The sequence below is a fragment of the Pollicipes pollicipes genome, unplaced genomic scaffold, assembly GCF_011947565.3.
Source record: "Pollicipes pollicipes isolate AB1234 unplaced genomic scaffold, Ppol_2.1 Scaffold_4002;HRSCAF=4701_pilon_pilon_pilon, whole genome shotgun sequence".
In the NCBI taxonomy this organism is placed as follows: domain Eukaryota; kingdom Metazoa; phylum Arthropoda; class Thecostraca; order Pollicipedomorpha; family Pollicipedidae; genus Pollicipes; species Pollicipes pollicipes.
In genome coordinates, this window is record NW_023596420.1 from 43,687,809 (window position 1) to 43,707,020 (window position 19,212).

At 50.4% G+C, this 19,212-nt stretch overlaps 1 protein-coding gene across 1 annotated transcript; it reads left to right on the plus strand.

Moving 5' to 3' along the window:
• Window positions 1–5,233: 5,233 nt before the first annotated feature.
• On the plus strand, window positions 5,234–14,682 carry LOC119094537 (spore coat protein SP60). Its single transcript, XM_037217596.1, has 6 exons — window positions 5,234–5,325; window positions 5,771–5,836; window positions 6,620–6,700; window positions 7,634–7,708; window positions 8,375–8,537; window positions 14,547–14,682. The coding sequence occupies exons 1-6, from the start codon at window positions 5,247–5,249 to the stop codon at window positions 14,680–14,682; spliced, it is 600 nt and encodes a 199-aa protein (XP_037073491.1). The 5' UTR covers window positions 5,234–5,246.
• Window positions 14,683–19,212: the final 4,530 nt, after the last annotated feature.

Consider the following 19,212-nt stretch of genomic DNA (forward strand, 5'->3'; position numbering starts at 1 on the left):
GTGATCCCACCCCTTTGTACCTGATGAGCGTCAGGGTGGGATGATCCTGCCCTTTGTACCTGATGAGCGTGAGGGTGGGATGAGCCTGCCCCTTTGTACCTGATAAGCGTCAGGGTGGGGTGAGCCCACCCCTTTGTACTTGATAAGTGTCAGGGTGGGGTGAGCCCACCCCTTTGTACCTGATGAGCGTGAGGGTGGGGGGAGCCTGCCCTTGGCGCGGAATAGTTGCGCTATCTGCGGTCGCGGAGCCAGAGTTTGCCCGTCGTCTCCCAGCCGTGGCACACTTTCAACCGACCGATGTCGCTGAGATCGAGAGTTCGCGGGCTGAGATTGATTGAGACTCTACGCGACGTCGCGTCGAGTCTTTCCGGACGCCAGAACCTTTTCCGTTACTTGGTCGAAGTGAGACAAAAATGGAGCAGGAGGTTCGATTATAAACAAAGTCAGCCTGCCCGCAAAAGACCGACGACGGATAAAAAAGGCGTGATTGCTTCACAAACAGCGTAATTTGCAGTTTCTATTGTTAGCACCATGCGTAGTACATGTTGACGTAAATGCTACCGTCTCGCTTGCGCACGTATTGTCACGAAAGTTACTGTAATGCTTACTGAAAGTTACTGTGATTCACAGCCTCCAAGATCCAAAATGCCCAACGTTCGCAATGACGAGAGAGAGAGAAGAGAGAGAGAGAGAGGAGAGAGGAGAGAGAGAGAGAGAGAGAGAGAGGAGAGAGAGAGAGAGAGAGAGAGAGAGAGAGAGAGAGCGAGAGCAGGGAGGAGAGAGGAGGAGAGAGAGGAGAGAGGAGAGAGAGGAGAGAGAGCGAGAGAGAGAGATTTATATATATATATATATATTATATATATATATATATATATATCGAGTTCAAATATCCTTTGAGGCATCCCTCGTTGATCTGGTTTTCAAAAGAGGGCATCACGCAAATTTAGAGTTCCCGGATGCTATGGGCGTGACCTGGTTTATATCTTAAGCGTCGCTCTGAATAAAGATAATACTACGCCAGTTTGTCTCAAATTCCTGCTGCTGACCGGAAGTATTATTATCTTGTATGTTCTGCTTTGTTGCCGGAGAATCAACCCATCTATATTTCCATTCTCCTGGTTTTTATCCGAGGAATGGAGCTAGTGCTACTGTCCTATCTATGTACATAATGTCCCTTACAAATGCAATGAAGAACTTACTTGTTCTGCTTCTTATCTAATGTCTGCATCATTCCTAATGAACGGGTACGATACATCGTGGGTGGCTGAAGACATAGCCTTGCTTTCGTGATCTTAACGTGCACGGTGATAGACTTACAGCCGATGTCAGTGACATGGACTTGTCTAGCGTATAACAACAAGGCCACTGTTAGCGTCCTATGGGGGATTAGCTGAGGTTGTTGCAAACAGAATGCTTGCCTGCCCTCCCAGCGAACATCATTCACGGCACGAGCACGCTGATTCAGTGGGCTGAGTGCTTGGCGAGGTATCTCTGACTTACATCCTCTTTGAGGTAGTGGTTTGGTGACGAGACTGGACAACTCTGATCTTTATCGTGACGGTGCACATGAGGTATATGACACAGCGGCGCCGCTCGCTGTTTAAGGAAGCATGCCACCTTTTTGTTGTTTTCACTTAATGTCAGACCAGACGCCTCTGATTTCATCGGAAATACCAGTTTTGTGGAAATCAGTCCAAATGACTCAGAATTCCAATTAGAGGTTGCCGCTTCTGGTTTTATCCGAGTATGTTTTTGAGCTATGCCTCAGCGGTGGGATGCTCCCTTCAAGCGGCGTCTGCCGCTGCAGCCAGACGCATGCACTGGACTCATCACGCCCATGCGGCCTGGCACACCTAGACAAAGAGGGTCTGGGTCGACGCGCCATGTGCTATCGGTGCCCCGCGAATGTGACCGGGAGCGTCGCTGTCGGTCGTGCCGATGGAGAGCTCGCACCACTGTGACGAACCGAGCCCCGCCACAGGCCCCAGCAAAACCGCAGCCAGTGAGCGGCAGCGGCACCACGAATGGAAGTGGCACAACGGCCCAAGGACATCCCGCCCTTTAAATGGCACGTGCCGGGCTGGGTCAGGGACGCCGCTAAGGCATTATCGGCTCTTGCACCGGCCAGGTGCGGCGTGAGCGGCCAGAACCTCTAGGCCCCCAGCGCACCGAGCGGACACGACCTCCAGGCTCCTAACACACCGAAGCAGAGATAACCGCCATGATTAAGTCTACTAGATGCCGTCCTATAGTTCCTGGAGGATTTCTGTGATCTGCATGGTTTGTTAGTGGCTAGTTAGTTACTGCAGCGAAGTTGTGAGCAGCCTCGTCATGGACCGGCGGCAAACGCATGGGCACGAAGTTCATTTTTTGTCATTTTACGTTGACCGTCGCCCAAAGCGCTGCATTGGTAGGTCGCTGGCCCAAAACCTCTGGTCGTGGGCTAGTTTTACGTTCAGTTTTCGTTCCGAGTCTCGTTCTCAGCGCTGATCTGTTTCAGGCAAACCGTCCCGGCGTGAGGCAGCCACACTCATCACAGCTCGACAGCTCAACAACAAATAACAACAGCTTGACTGCCTCAACTTTTGTGGGCCGAAAGGGGCGAGTCGGGCTGGGTGGGGGGTGGGGGAGGGGGGGGGGGGTCCAACTGGGGCAGACTGATATCGCGCCGGTTTGAAGAGCTACCGCTGCTCGCTGAGTCACAGTCCTCCGATTTGTGGATCAGCTTACGCGTTCACTTTGGCCAGCCGTTGCCGGCTAGTAAAACCAGCGATGTCAAGGTGACGCCACGCTCTACCTGGGATCGCTCCAAAAAGTGGGAGCAGCACATGCTTCAAAAGTTTACGACTCCACGGAGCCGTGTATTGCGATTCTCCAAAAATTGATATGGACCGACCACTTGAGCAGAGCCTCTCGAGGGCCAGTTGGTGGGCGGCGCCGCGCCGGTCGTGTGGCACCTGGTGCGTGCGGGGTTTGGTGCTAGTGAAGCCTGGTGCGTGTGGAGTACACACGACGTGTGACCGTCTTCTACAGACTAATATGCTTTGGCACTGAAAACGACAGCGGTTGTGTGGGAAAAGAAAGAGCTGTCTTCGCGGGCTGCCCGAAAATATACGGGTGTCTCGGAGACTGAAATGATAGTGCGGAGGCATTTCTGAAGCTAGGAGTTGGTCTCCTTCTTGAAATTGAGAGGCCTTTCTTTGGGCAATGTCCGAGATACGCGTGTCCCCCGAAATCGGAGTTGCTGCCGTTTAGGTCAGGAACTAACGGATAGTACACAGAGGAGCTGTACATGCGGTATAAAAGCGTCCTTAAGCGACACAGTTTTTGCTTTGGGAGTACCAGGCATGTTAGAATGGCTTCGGCACTTCTCCTTTAACCTTGCTGGTTGAAATACAAATACTGGTATTCTCTTTCAACCTGCCCGCATAGGTACAAATACAATTTCATTTACGTATGCAGTACAAAGAACATATTCATCGTGTATTCTAGTCATATGCTCATTGACATGATGCGTTGCAAAAGCCAGAACTGGTACAACTCAGCGTCCAGTCTTTCCTAAGCGTGTCTTCGTCAACTGGCGTGAACCCCTCCCGTGTCATCCAGCCACAGAGCGAAGAAAGTAGGGAACACAACTGTTTGCCCTTGTATGTCTCTGCAGAGTAGGGTGTGGCATCTTGGGATGTGTCACCTTCATCTGCGCATCCAGACCCCGAAAAAGGTGGAACTTTTTACACTACAGCATAACTCTGCTCTACTGTGACTGACTCTCCCTTTCCAGTCCACATTTCACTGGTGTAAGACAAGGGGTGCCACTCTACATGGGCACGGGACGAGCTATATCGGGGTACATGGCGTTGTATAGCGATTGGGCAGTTTGAGCTCAGCAGCGACCATGTACCGGGGCCATGGGACGCCGCCCTGTAAGGCTTCTGAGAGTCCCGCTTTTGGCGTCCTGCAACAGAGTCGCCTGAATCCGATGAAAGGACGCCCTGGTATCAAAGTGCTTAGGTGGCAGGCTCTGGGGCCTGCCTGAGGCACGCCACCAAAAACAGGCACAAATACGAAGGGAGCTATCGCGAATGCTGGTAGCTGATCCGAAGTTCGATGTTGCCCGACCTGGCCGTCCTGCCTTTCGACCTCTAAGTTCTGTGCCTTCTGACGAAAATGATTCCATGTAAGGTTCGATGCAAGCCAGCGGTGGACCCTGCCTTTTTCCGGGTTAACATTTGTTTTCTTGTGAATCTAATGGCAATACCGATTCTCATGTCGCCAACCCTCGAAACTGAGTGATCTCCTTTTGTCCCGCTTTGCAACATGGACAAACGTCGCGTGGTCATCGTCTGACTTTGAATATGAGCGCACCACATGTCACCTGTTGTGGATTGGAACAGCTCGCAGCGTCTTCTCCAGATGCACATAATCTGACCGGTGCCCGTGTCTTTCGCCATGTAACTTAACCTTCCAGTGGCGCTGCTTCACCGCCGCTACGCCTGAGCAGCGTTGTGGGTTTCCTCGGAAGGCGGGCGCTGCTGCGCGCCGGTGCGGCCGGTGCCGCCCAAAGTCGTCCGGCCGGGTTGAGCCCCCCCCCCCTGGTGGAGCACGTGCCCGCCGGCCTGCCACCCGAGAAATGTATATAAAGCCAGACTGCTCACGGGCGTACCAACTCTCCCGTGGCAACCCCGAATCATCACCGGTTAGTAGATCGCGCGGCAGATAGCGCGGCACTCTTCATTCGGCGCCGCGGAGCGCCAGGAACTGAGTGCTCTAGATATGTTAACAACTCGGTTGTAAGCGTATTGCCAGCTCGTCAAGGTCGGTTCGGTACATCGAGCTCACTTTCATGAACAGGGTGAAAAACTTGGTTTTGGAGCGTTTCGTTTGAAGATTATAATTTTGAGCTCAGATGAATAGTTCACAGCTTGCCTCTTCACCCGCTGTCTGTTTTTACGTGGGTGAGGCCTGCATGGAGGAGACCCCCGAAAAAAACTTGCCCTTTCCCAATTACGAACGCATACAAACTCAAGGTTTATGTCCCGAGCGCCGTTCTCGGCCTGATCCCGCTTCGTCCCGGGCGAGACCCTTCACCGTGGCGCTCTGTGCGGCCTGAGGCAATGCTCGCATGGCGCCCTGTGACAGCGTTTCTGTGGTGCTTTGTGGCAGCGTTTCGGTGACGCTCTATGACAGCGTTTCCGTGGCGCTTTGTGACACCGTTCCCATCTTCCCAGCGACATACAGCACCAATAATGCGCGTCGTTATCCTCTGCCTTCTGGTGGCCTACGCCGCCGCCCAGAACTCTTACCAGCCAGCGCCCACACCCAAAAGTGAGTGTACTGTTTTGTTCCCTTCGGGGACGGCTGCCTACTGCAGAGTGCTCTTCCCTACGAATTGCATCCAGATGTAGTGCGCGTGGTCGGTGCTGACCTCCGTGATAACCAAGCGGCCCGAGTATGGCGCTGACTGATGTGGGCCACCTGTCGATAGCAGAAGATTTCAAAGTTGCTTGATATGTGCTTTCGAGACATCGTGCTAAAGAATATCAGCGCGCTTCCATGGGCAGAGGAAGTCTATGGAGCCTGACGAAAAAGTCTTCAGGAACGTACCTAATACAACCCGAGTTCATTCCGAGCCGAGACAAAACATTTGAACGTTGCATATGCGCACTGCTCTCAGTGTGTTCGGGAAACTCGCCTTGTTAACATTTCCTTTCAGTTATCTCAAGGGTAAAAGGACTCTGCCGATGCCTAACGTTCTCCTTCATTGTTGCAGCTTGCTCAAAGACCTGCCCTGAAAACAGCGAGTGCGAAATCCAGTCGTGCGAGGTGTGCGTGCCAAGTAAGCAGACCCCACCCCTGGCACACCCCTCCAGAGTCCGGACCAAGCAAACATACCCCACCCCTGGCCAAGCTCTCTAGATTCCCTGCCTAGTAAGCAGACCCACCCCTGACAGACCTCTCTAGAGTCCGGGCCGAGTGAGCAGACCCCATCCCCAGCATACCTCTTTTAAGTACGTGCCAAGTAAGCGAACCTCACCCCTGGCAGACGTCTCCAGATCCGCCTCGTTCATGGCTTGAGGCCTCGTATTGAACATTTCCCCGTCCATCCGAAGGCAAACACAATCCGCGTCATCGACACATGTATGGGTGTTTCTATGTGCCGGGAGCGTCCGTGGAACCTGGGAACAGGTCATCAGGAACGATACCATTTAGATAAGGTTACATGGTTAATTTCGGACTTTCAGTCAATGCCCATCAGAGCCTCGTTACATATGTCTACCGTGAAGAGCAGTGCAAGGCACTGAGGCTAACTATGGGTGTTATTCTAGCCCACGTTGACTCCAAAGTTGACCTGCTAGCTTTACAGATAAGGTGTCCTCTAAATGTTAGCATTTCGGTTTGACGACTTAGGCAAGCATTATCATAACGGCCCGAGTTTGACGAGGTGATCAGTACAGCCCATATCGCCATAAACATTCACGCTGCAAAGTTGATAATTTTCAGAATACAGGTGTGACTGAAATGCATTCAATCGTTTGGAATGCACTCCTATCTATTCTTCAATCTTCTAAGACATCGCCTCTATGAAGAATATCTTGACATGCCTGAATAACATTTTCAGAGGTTCCTACCTGCAAAACACACAAGTGCAAGGAGAACGAGAAGTGTGAAGATCGCCCCACCGGCCCCGTGTGTGTGCCACGTGAGTGCTGCCTTTTTACGCCGCGACGTTCACATCTGCGATGATGGCAAAGCCCTTCCCCGCACTGTTTCTGGACGAAGGGCTTTAAACGAAATTGGTGTGAGGAAAGGCATTTGCGGCGTGATGTACGGGGTGGTATGGATGCATGGAAGAATGGCTCCGTGGAAGGAGATCCGATAAACGACAGTTGCAGTGCAGTGTACGAAGTAGTAGCATGTCCTGGTGTAACCGTGTCCAAGGAAAAAAGCAACAGTCGGAATTTAAGTAGCATGGCACTTACGCAGGTAAGTTTATGTGTTTCTTAGGATATAAGTATCCTCCCTTTAATATGATTTACATTTCCCTTTTCGGCTTGTGCAAGGCCTACAGGAAAATTGTTTTGGGCCTTCGATGAAGGAGAGGCTAGATATTTGCAAGGCAGTCTACGAAGTGGTATGAAGACCTGAAAAATAAACACAAAAAGGAAAGATTCTTAGGAAATTGAAGTAGAACGGCATTTCTTGAATCATGTTTGTGTTACACATAAGTAGGCAGCAGCACATCCTCCAGTGTGGCTCACTTTTCTCAGCTTGCTCCAGGGCATTTCACTACATTTGGTGTATGAATGCTCAGTCAAAACCGCTAGCATCAAACTCCTTAAGAGCAGTCTTATTCCACGTTAAGGAATGAATAAATAGCGAGAAATGGATGAGAAGAATAGACTACGAACAGTACGTTTTTCATCACTCACGAATGTCGAACACGGCCAACCAGACTGCTCGCATTTGCAGATGCACTGACCAACTTACATCATCAAGTTCCCTTCCCCCGCTGACCGTGATCGTCTCAGTGTCTCGTTACAACGCCGCATGTGTATCACAATGGTATGTGTGTGACGTTTGTGTGAGAGGGGAGGGGCATGCGTGTCTAAGATCTCTTACCCTTTGATCATAGGTACCTGCGCCGACATCAAGTGCGCCGCCGGCGAGCTCTGCAATGATCTGCCCGATGGCCCCGACTGCGTGCCAGGTGAGAGATCCCGGCCTGCCGTCAGGCCACCTCTGGTGGGTCGGTGACCTCGGCCACCCCGGGCGGTGACCTCGGCCACTCAGGGCAGTGACCTCTCATCATCGCAGGCGTCTGCCGATCGGCGAGGGCTTCCAATGCTCCGCGAAGTGGAGCTGCAGTGGACTCGCCGTCGGTGCTTGATGGCTCGGCACGGGCCTGTCTCGGCAGGGTGGATTCCAAATGAAGAATGGCAACCGTCTGGGACTTTTATCTGTCTTCATTTCACAGAAACGGCTTTGTGAAGCGGCCAGCCGCTGGTAACTCGCCACTGTCGCCCGTCTCGCCATTGCCCAGGTGTTCGGCGCGGACCATGCTCCAAAGACGCTGTACATTTATTTCTTGTGCTTTGTATGATAGATTTGCTGCGCTAACGCAGCTTGTTCCCGATTAGACATAGGGACCAAGTAAGAACAGGCCACCCAAATTTGGTGTGGAAAATGGTCCACTCAGGACAAACGACCTCTGTAACGCTGTCACCGATGTTTCCTAGGCAGCTCTGTACCTGCTGTTTTTACTCGGTTCAGCACATCACCCAGTGCCTGAAGTTTGAACGGAATCTGGTCCGATTCAGCGTTGGGATCGGCAAGGTAGGCCAGTGACCTAAACACTCGCTGACCGATGCCGCAGATGTGCCGTCGTGCAAGGACTTCTTCTGTCGCCGCGGCACCAACTGCTACATCCGTGATGGCTCCCCCGTCTGCCTGCCCAACACGTGCGAGGTGCGCGTGTGCGCGCGGGGCCTGAGCTGCATCGACACACCGAGTGGCGCCCCTTTGCCGCAAGGGCCAGTGTAAGTTCAGAGCGGTTGGCACCGCTGCCAGGCACCAGACCAGTTTGGCGGCCGGGGGGGTGGTGTTTCACACCTTCAGTGGTTCAGGCCCGAGTGAGTGCGGACATTGAGGACTTCTTTCCCCGTCCATCACGGACACAGACAGTTAGGAGCGGCTCAAGTGATGTAGATGGCGTTACTAGGCTTGTGGGGCTGCTCTGCATCAAGGATGACGATGCTAACCACAGATGGCGCTGCCAGCCACAAAGGACGTCGACCCTTGCTAGACCGTTTTTTTGTCCCACTGGCTTATCTAGTTTATCATGTGGAGCATGATCTGAGGGTCCCTTACCCAACCAATTCGGCACAGCGGATGTGGAACTATTAAACTGTCAGATGTCTTACTAGTTATGTCTTATCAAGTCGGATGTCTTACAAGTCGGATAGTTCAGAACAAAGCGCGAGCGATGCATCAACGTACCGGAAACCAGACAGCGCCTCTCGTTCAGCCATCATGGCCTCTCATAGTGAGTGCATTGCCACCATGGAATGGAAGCATCGACTCAAACTACAGCGCTGACATGCCCACTTGCCCACAGCAAAACTTGGCCTGCGAACGCAAGATACTGTCCGGCCAACACCAAGTGTGTCGACACGGAGCCTATGGGCCCCCCACTGCGCCAAGATCTAAGTCGCCACCGCAACCACCATCCGCCGTGGGCCGCGCTCGCCGCTGCGCCATTTTGCCGCGTGTTTGGGTGGCTGTCACGCCTGCCAGCCGCAAACGTGCAGAAATACAGATCACGCCACTTCCGTCCTCGTTTTTTAAGCGGGTGGTTGATGAGGTCTGGTTACATAGATGTGATACTTGATGCTGGTGGGGTCGCGCCACGAGCCTTTGTACCGTTAGATCTGCAACCATCGGTGTTTTCCGTCAAGTTGAAAGATTGGGAAAGTTTCGAATTTTCCCATGAAACCCATCAAGAAGTCAAAGACGCTGATGGAAACAAAGGTTGATGGAGGAATCTCTTTCTAAGCTACCTAAGTCGCTCAGTACATTAGCGAGGAACATTATTGACATAGATAATGCAGTAGTAATTGCCGCATTCCTCGAAGAAAAACCAGGAGAATGGAAATATAGTTAGGCTGATATTTCGGCAACACACTTTTGATCGAAACAATAGCAGCAGTGAATTCAAAGTTGCCTACCGATGATTCCACTCGATTCTTTTTTTAAACAGCAAGCCACAGTTTTTACAGGGCACCATCATCAAGAGATGAAATAGAAAAAAACCAAGCACGCAAACCACACGTGTTTGCATACACACATATGTTCGCATAATGTAATTCTTAGATAGGCACTGTATCGTGGTAATGGCTTGCAATCGTTCTTTGTTTAGTCCCCTGAAAGCTAGTGCTCTGTAAAAACTGTGGCTTACTGTTTCAAACAACAACAAAACATGAAGAATCGAAGTGGATCATCGGCAGGCAATTTTGAATTCACCTCTGCTATTGCTTTGAAAAAGGTATGCTGCCGAAGTATCAACTGATCTACATCTCTATTCTCCTGGTTTTTCTACAAGGAATAAGGCTTTACAGCTGTCTTATCTTTCCAAACTAATAATGAACGAAGGGCTTCTGTTGGTTGAAAATGCAGGGACAGTGACCTTCATTTGGGGTCCCATTCCGGATTTTCGTTGCAGACAGAGGCTGAAGCATCTTCAAGACGCACCGGAAAGAACAAAACTGAACTGACCCTACTACTTTTGTCAGCAAAACGGTGTCCAAAAAACTGATCAGCGCTCCCACAACTGGCGGGATAGACCGACCGTGCACCGCAAGACCACGTGTTTGTCTCCCCTCTTCAACGGTGCTCAGGGTGCCAAGCGAGGTCTCCCGGGGCCGACGATGAGCTACGCCTGAGCCCCCTCCAGTTCGATCATCAAGGGGCACATGGGCCAGTGAGCCCCTGGCCAATGTTGGCCAGGCCAACACGGGCTCCTTGGTCGACATGGGCCCAGTGCATCTTCAGTTGACACATGCCTGGGTTGGCGCGCGTATCCCGAGCTCTGGTGCGCGGTTGAAGTACACCAACTGTCGCATGCCCTGAATCGCACGCTGAAGATCTCCAAGTCATGCATATCCGTATGATCATTGCATCCGTGTGATCATTCGAGCCATCCATCCGGCGATATGAAAATTCCACAAACTCCGCACAAGAGGCAAATTTCATACTTCAAATTTTCCGCCAGCGTTCGAATTTTCGAACAAAAGTCTGATAAGGTCGGAAAATGTTTTGAAAAGTTCACCCCTTCTTAGCATTTTAGTGCCCTGGTGCTACTATGGGCGCAAACATCAGTGGGAAAAAGTCGTATGCTGTGATTGTACGCCAATACCTTTCAGAGTAAGACTCTTTTAAGAACCCACATATTCTCATGCAGATTTGTAACGTGAGTTAAGATGTTTTTGCTATGTGTTTATACGCAGCTATCCATACACATAGGTTGCTCAAAGATAGTGTTTGTTTCATTAGAATATGTACATAACAGGTTGCATGCCGGAATACAAGACACTCAGCTTTGGTGGCTAGCCTGGGACAAATTGCCAGTTGACCTATTTTGAAAAAGTATAAACAGAAAATTACACGAAAACGATGCATGCCGGGGATGCATGCCGATGGATAAACTGCCATGAAAATGCCATTTTTTTGACCAGAGCATGCGAAAAAGTGTACGCTGATAGTAGCAATGGGCCAAGCATGTGGCCAAGATGGTGGTTTATGGGCAGCCCATGCGAGTCCAAGCCTACACTGCCTACGTGTTCATCCCATCCCTTGTGAAAGCTGCAACGTAAAACGCAAGTCCCGCACCATCGTAGTGAGGCTGGTCGTCGCGGCCAGCTATAAATCACGAAGCGAGTTCCGAATAAACTTGACTTAAAGGAGATCTGCTCTCATTCAACAGAGCTCACTATAGCTCTGATCGAAATCAATATAACTCTGCATGGAACAGATTGAAACCAGCTCCCCTACAGGAAAAGGCCCCGACCCTTCATGAAACCGACAGAATGCTGTGTGCAGGCAGTTCATCATGGCAGGCACTGCCGGGGATGAAGCTGGTGCGCAAAACGGGCGTCCGCGGCGTTGACTCGTGCCCACCTTGCGTCGCCATGTAGGCGCGAATCAGCATAGGGGGGGGGGAGGGGGGGTCTGTGGTATGATAGCTGTATCGTGCGTGCGGCCGCGACTTAGGGTATAGTGAGAGGAACGGAGATGTTTAGCCAAAGCTGGAGCAGCAGCTACTTTTTCACAGTATGGAATCGTGTGGAGCAGCAGCTACTTTTCACAGTATGGAATCGTGTCGAGAAACATCTACTTTTCTCAGTATGGAATCGTGAAACACGCGAGAAAAATCACAGACTGTTCACAGAAACAGTGGTTAAAAGGGTCGGCCGTACTCACCTTTGTCCTCATATACAAACAATACTCGATTGGCTGTTTCTATGCTCCATACATCTTGCTCCCATACCGAGCCTTTCGTACGTGCATATTCTAAAGGCGCAGTGCCAGCAACAGTTTCATCGGTCACATGCGATGGTGTCAAGAATGTTGCCTGAGACGGCGGCTTGTGGGCAGTCCATGTGAGCCCCAGGCAAAGCCAAGATACTACCTAACTTACAATCCATGTCGGTTGTGTGCCCAGCTTTGCCATACAAATACCTGGAGCCCAGCCTTGCCTGCTGCCCAAGGTTGCGCAATAATTTGTACGAGATCAGGCGAAACCCGAGGCGAAAACACAAAGCATAAACATGATGAATCGATGTGACCAAGACAGTGGCTGTAGGCAGCTCATCTGGGTCCAAGATAAGGTCCAAATATCAGCCCATGTGCAGTCCGTGTTAACGTGGGCCTAGTTTGCCGATGTCAAAGCCATGTGGATCCCATCCTTACCAGCGGGACACACCTACCTTTTTGCACGGGACACAAGAGCCCCAAAATATGAACAACAGAACATGAGAACTGTAGTGTTGTGTCCATGTGAACAGGACGATTACAGCCTTTCTAGGTGCCAGATAAAGCCCTAGACACCAGCCCATCTGCAACCCATGTCAACGAGGGCCGAACCTGCCAATGCAAACCACATGTGCAGCACAGCCTTACGAGCTGTTACTTCATGTGAAATAATTCGCCACACTACATGGCAGAACACGACATGAAAACACAGCTCATCAACATTATGTGCCTATGTAACCAAGACGGTGACATGTGGGCAGCCCACATATGACGTCTGGGTCCCACTGGTGGTATCTGCGGTCCCACATAAAGCGGGATGCCACCCCCACCTGTAGACCATGTTGATTGTGAACCCAAGTTGTCCACATGTGCCTTGATGCATGACGTGTGGTAGCTTTAAAATCGTTTTAAATTTTTAAAGTAGTGTCTGAAGACGCTAAGATGTGTGAATGCGCCATGCCTGTTTTATTGAAATAGTTTGCATGTGTACTGATGCGTAATGTGAATGCTTGCTTACTCGAACTCATATGCATGTTTGAATAAAGCGTGATGCGTGATGCCTCTACTTGAATTCGTTTGCTTGCACACGTTTTTTCGCACATTCTAATTCTTGGTTAGATATGCACTGTGCGCAGGTAATGGCTGGCAGGTTGCTTTTTATAATCACCTGAATAGAGGTGCCCTGTAAAAAATGTGACTCGCCTCGTCCCAAAAAAAACAAACATGAGAAACCGGATAGGATCATTGGCAGGCAATTGTGAATTCACTTTTGCCGTTCGTTTCGATAAAGGAACTTTGCGGAAATATCACTGCATATATATTATATATATATATATATATATATATATATATATATTCCATTCGCCTGGTTTTCTTTGAGGAACAAGGTTTTTGCCACTGCCTTATGCATTTCCTCTTCGTAATTTTTTTGTCATGGTAAATTCCGATGGGGCAGTGCCAGGCACGAACATTTCTGGTGCATGTAGAAATATGGCATGATGCTGGCATCTCATTTGGGACCCAGCTGGAGCTCAGTAGTGGCCGCCCACTTGTAGCCCATGTCGATATTAATCAAGTTACCTTACGTTTAGCCCTTGTGGGCCATGTAACATGCTGGCTGGGTGGAAATCGTGCTCACAAACGGCGGGTATGAACGACACGACGCGTATGCTTGTTTTGACCTTGATCGCCACATGGTAATGGAAGAGCAGACGTGAAATAACTGGTATGGCGTCTTCAATGCCTGGGTGACCTGGAAATGTTCTGCACGTAGTAGTCTGCACATCCTTGCGGGAGTGCGGATCAGCAACTAGAGCGGCTTAGGCCTGAAGATCACGGGGGACTTTGGAGAACACGGGGGACTCTAAAGGGAATGTTTCACACTTGAAAATGTTACAGCAAGCCTCAGATATGACGAAGCAGCTCGCCCAAAATTATAAGCATAATTTTTAAGTGAAAGAGACTGATAGACAGTCCCATTCCTGTTCAGTAAATATGCTTATCAATCGCCATCGCACCCCGCAGAACATTGGTTGAGAGCCAGTTGACGGCCATTATGTCTGGAAATCGTGCTCACGAACACCAAATATGACACCTCGACGATCAAATATGTATGTGGTCTTGGTCGCCACATGGCTTGTGAAATTGCAGGATTTGAATGACGTAATTATGACGTCTTAAATGACGTCTGTTGGACGGCATATAAGGAAAGAACATGCAACTATGTACAATGACAGAGGTCGTGTAGAAACGACATTCTTAGGAAATCCCTGGTTTTTTCATCATTATTGATCAAGGTCCTGACGTGCAACATATAATGAAACAACATACAACTATGTACATATATATTCATGACACGCATTCAAGATACGTGATCGTCTCGGCAGCACACACATAAGGTGTTTCAATCTTCTGGTTTCTGGTTGGTTGGTGGTTTTGGTTTCTGGTGTGGGCACACGTCTGGCACTGGAGCGGCCAAGTGTCCGAAGTACCGGGCTAGGGAACGCTTGGCTGGAGAGCGTCGGGCAGGATTGCTCCGGGCTGGAGAGCGCCGAACTGGAGAGCGCCTGGGCTGGACTGCAGAGCGCCAAGCGCCAGGAGGAGAGCGCCAGGGCTGGACCGCAGAGCGTGGGCGCCGTGTTCGAGTCGCCTTAGACTGAAAAAGCGTTTTCGTTCTTTCAACAGCCTTTCACAGCCCGAGCAACGAAGACATGTCTCAGACGCTCAAAAAGTTCATACGTCAAGTTGGACACGCAGCATAACTCTGTTTCACACAGTAATACAAATTAATTTTTAAGTCACGTGACCCATTTATGATGTTAAAAGAAATGGTAGCTGAAACTTACTCATGCATTGCAACTGCTGAGCTTTCCCTGCGGGACAAGCTGGCGCTGGGGCGGGGAGCGCCGGAGACGAGGTGCGGAGCGCTGGTACCTGGCTCAGGGTCGTCCAGGTCTGAATGGATGGCTTACCTTGGGTAGGATGTTTCACAGACCGAGCGACGGGAATCATGGATGAGACCCTGAAAGGATGCATTGGCACATGCATGACTGAGAAAATACCAAACTGCCTCAACTGAAATGAGATTGACCGACTATTATGCAGCAGCGTGTTTGGAATCAGATTCGTCACTCGATACGCCTTGTTGCAAAGACCCTGGTCTCAAGGGTCTTGCGACATAAATACAAGGTGCTGAAAAGGCTGAGCCAAACGCTAGTTCAAACCTACCCAGCATTGCTACTGCCAGACTGTCCATGTGGCAAGTTGGGGCTGGGACACACTGGGGGGGGGGGGGGAATGGAGAGCGCCGGGCTGGAGACCGCCGGACTGGAGAGCGGCGGGCTGGAGTGGAGAGCGTCGGACTGGAGAGCGCCGAGCTGGAGAGCGCTGTACTGAGGAGGGTCGGACTGGGAAGGGTCGGACTGGAGAGGGTCGTTTTGGAGAGCGCCGGGCTGGAGAGTGCCAGAATGGAGGGCGCGATTCATGGCGGAGGTTAATCAGTGGGTCATTGTGAAGCATCGCTTTCGGCTCGGTCATCATGCAGTAAATTCCATAAGAATTACCCTGGCATAAAGGGGAAATAAGATGCTTAGAATAAATCTAGCAGAAGTTTTGATAAAGTTATATTAGATGCATGTACATAAGGCCTTATTTGCCGACAGCTCAAGGCTCAAAATCTGACAACAGCTCTGAGGCTCATAGTAAAGATTTGTCTTGCCACCGACATTTTAAGAGACTTAACACCACCATTAGCTAGGTGTTCAATGAAATGATACGCGTAAGACAATATGGCAGACATTGCAGGACTCCCAGATAGCACCAACTCAACATCAACAGTTTGCTCAGTTCAGGATCATTGTTTTGCTCCTTGGGCGAGTCTCGATTGCATCCCAAACTGATGTATACTTGCTATTTAACGTGTGATGTCTCATTCATTGATAGATATCAGACTGATATTCCCAACTGTGTGACACGCAGCAGGGTGGCTATGAATTGCACCTTGAAACTTACAAGTCTGATAGCCAACGGTCTGCGTATAAACACACAATATGCGTGTTTTAAAACCACCGGCCTGCCACCCCAAAGCCGATGCTTATCTCAGCAGTTGAAAGCCCCCCCCCCCCCCCCCCGATGAAATTTTCTCGTACGTCGGCTTCAGGGTCCTCCGTTGCTCTCTGCAGCTGCAGTTCGGATATCCTAAAAAGATTAGCCTCCTGAATCACCAGTCCTTTCTCAAGCTTATGCCAGGGACGCCCTCAATGGTAAATCTTTCAAGAGCCGTACAGCGCCTTACACCAGACGATGTTTAGCTACGTCCTTGTACGCTGTGAGCCCTTCACGGCACGAGCATAACCAAGGCGATAACACAACCAGCAGCAACTTACACGCCAGTACACACGGTCCTGCAGTGAGCCTACAGTTGCCAACAGCGAGGCCAGCACTCGAACCACCTGCCTCAAACGGCACGGTGATTTAAAACGCGACGCAGCACACTCATCACGCTATTCGCAAAGCTCTGGGGCGAAACGCCATTCCGACTACTAAAAAAGGCCTATTTATTTTGTATCTTAGACCGTCTTTATAGTGAATCTTTGCTGAAAAATATGTGAAGAGCACTGATCTAGCGGTCGTTGAAAAAAAAAACACTGCCACCACTGGTCAGTGATGTTAGCACTGATACAGTATATTTTGAAGTACAACTTTGTCACCTGGTATTAACTACCCGGAGTCCAACTGCTAAGTTTGGAAACTTTTGGCGCCTTAGCTTTCTCATGTCAACGTTCCGAGAATGTCATATACTAGCAGACGCTGCCACTGTTCGCGAGTACACACCAAGACCAAGCCTGAAGTGTTGTGTGACTGCGGTCTGTCATAAATTACTCTAATTTCACGAATGTGACACCAAATATCTCGCAAAAGTACAAACATTTCGCCAATGACATCCTGTACTCGGAATCTTATCTTAATCTTGCCGAAGGGACTTCAATCAAAAACAGTTTTCCAGTGCTGTGCGGGCAAATACAAACATTGACAAACAAACGGCCCGTCAGCATTTGCGGCGTCCAGACACATAAACGATTTTTCGATGTTGGACTTTAGTGGCTATTAGCACGTGGTCTGTTCCTTTTAAAACCATGTTATCTGTTGGCTTTTCACGATCGACCTAACTGTCTTACGTATCTGTTACAGTCCCGGATTTTTGGAACGTTTGAAAAGTGGATTTGATGTCCGATTAACTTGGGGCCGCCTGAAGCGGACATCTCGTGCCGCCCGTGTCTCTGGAACTTTCCAATGGCGAGCTAGGGTGCCGACGGAGAGGCTCGTCGAGCTTCTCTTTTCCGCTATCCTTGTGTCAGCACTGAACCAATGCCGAATGCCATCTTCTCGACGGGTTCAAAAGCCAGTGGATTGAATGTAGGGTCGCCTTTTCACTACTCGTACGTTTTTCAGGTTTGCTCTCCATCCCTTTGCTGGTATCTGTCTCAACCTTCCTGAATGAGTGTTGCCAGGATGAGCCTTGATCTCAAATGTTAAACCGGTTTCTGTACTAACTCTAAGCATTAAAACATTATTGCTGGGGTAAGTAAGGCATCTTTAGATCGAGTTGTTTCTACCTATTCTTTTTGCTGTCTTCCGTTGGGTTGTGCGTAAGACCTACTATTATGCAGCAATATGCAGCTCACAATAAATGACAGCAAAACAACATCAAAGGGAATCGTTGTATGCGGGGCGAAGTGACGACGGTAGCAGCAAACTGCCAGGTCAGAGAGGTCGTCTGTGTCGATCGGTCAGAAAGGCGCTGGCACTGCAGGCACGTCACAGAGGTCGTCTGTGTCGGTCGGTCAGAGAGGTTCTGGCACAGCAGACATGTCACAGAGGTCGTCTGTGTCGGCCGGTCAGAGAGGTGCTAGTACAGCAGGCGCCCGTCTCTCCAGAATCCAAAGTAAGCTCTACACTGTGACGGAGATAGACGCCTAGGCCACAGTCTGCACGCGTGCGAGAGCCATCTTGTCCGAGATTAGGGAGTCTCCCGTCTTAGTGGATCCGATGTCAGCGGAACGTTAGAGCGACTTGCGCCATGTACAAGATAACATGCATTCTGTTATAGGCGCACGCATTGCCCCTTTGTCTTCATCCCACGGACTATGAGAGCAGAAACATTAGCGCATTTTAGTACATTCTGTGAACGGTGCCAGTTGCAAAAGAAAAAAGCTTCTTGTGCCATTCAGTAAACCCGGGGACCGCAGAATAGCCTCGACCCTGCGGCTGGCTGAGCGCTTCGCCTTGGCACCTACCCACCAACAACGATAAGCTTCGATCAAGCCACGTGCCGTTACCGTGGGTTCGTAAGGGGTTCTAGGGCATCGCCAGATAAGCAGCTTGTGCAGCGGCCATTTTAACGTTTGTATTGCACGCACAGCACAGTTTATGGACAGAACATATTTGATGAGTCCAAAACCCATCAATCCATCTTCAGACCCCCGCAGGCATGAGGGCAGCCACTCGGACGAAAACGCGTACGGTGTGGGAGCGAAGCTGCATGCAGGTGTCTTTGTTGGTACAACCCTTGACGGGGATCAGTTAGTGTATGATCAAGTCACGTTAGTGTTTGCTGAAAATGATTCGGTTTGGTTCTGTGTGGGGTGAAGATGCTGCGAAAGATGTGATTGCATGCTGCAAATGGCCCCCTTGGTTCGTTCTCGTGGTTCAGTTTGTTACAGCGGCTGCCTTCGGGTTTCGATTCATCCGCTCGTGGCTGGGCGGATTCGAGTTATTAGCTATGCGAGGCTCGTTGCCCCTGACTGGGAATGCCCGCGGCTGGTGGCGGCGGCCGAGCCAAAAGTCAGGTGACGTCAGCGAGAAAGACGAACCGTGCTCGGCAAAACGCCACGTAATCTTTTTCCGGAAAGTTTTACCGTTAGTCTGGACATCCACGATCGGATAGTGGGATCATAGCTCACGCCACGAACACTGCTTAGCGTGCGCTCTGATCCCAGACGTCCATCTATTTAAAAGGTTGTGACGAAATCTGTCAAAGAATGGTTTCTTGTTCCTGTCAGTGGTGTTGAGGACTTGACAATTTCGTCCAATGATGGTGCGCCGCACCGATGCGCTCCACTGGCCGCAGTCGGCGGTCCATAGCATCCATCGGTTAATGGATGAATCGGTTTTCACCCCGGCGCT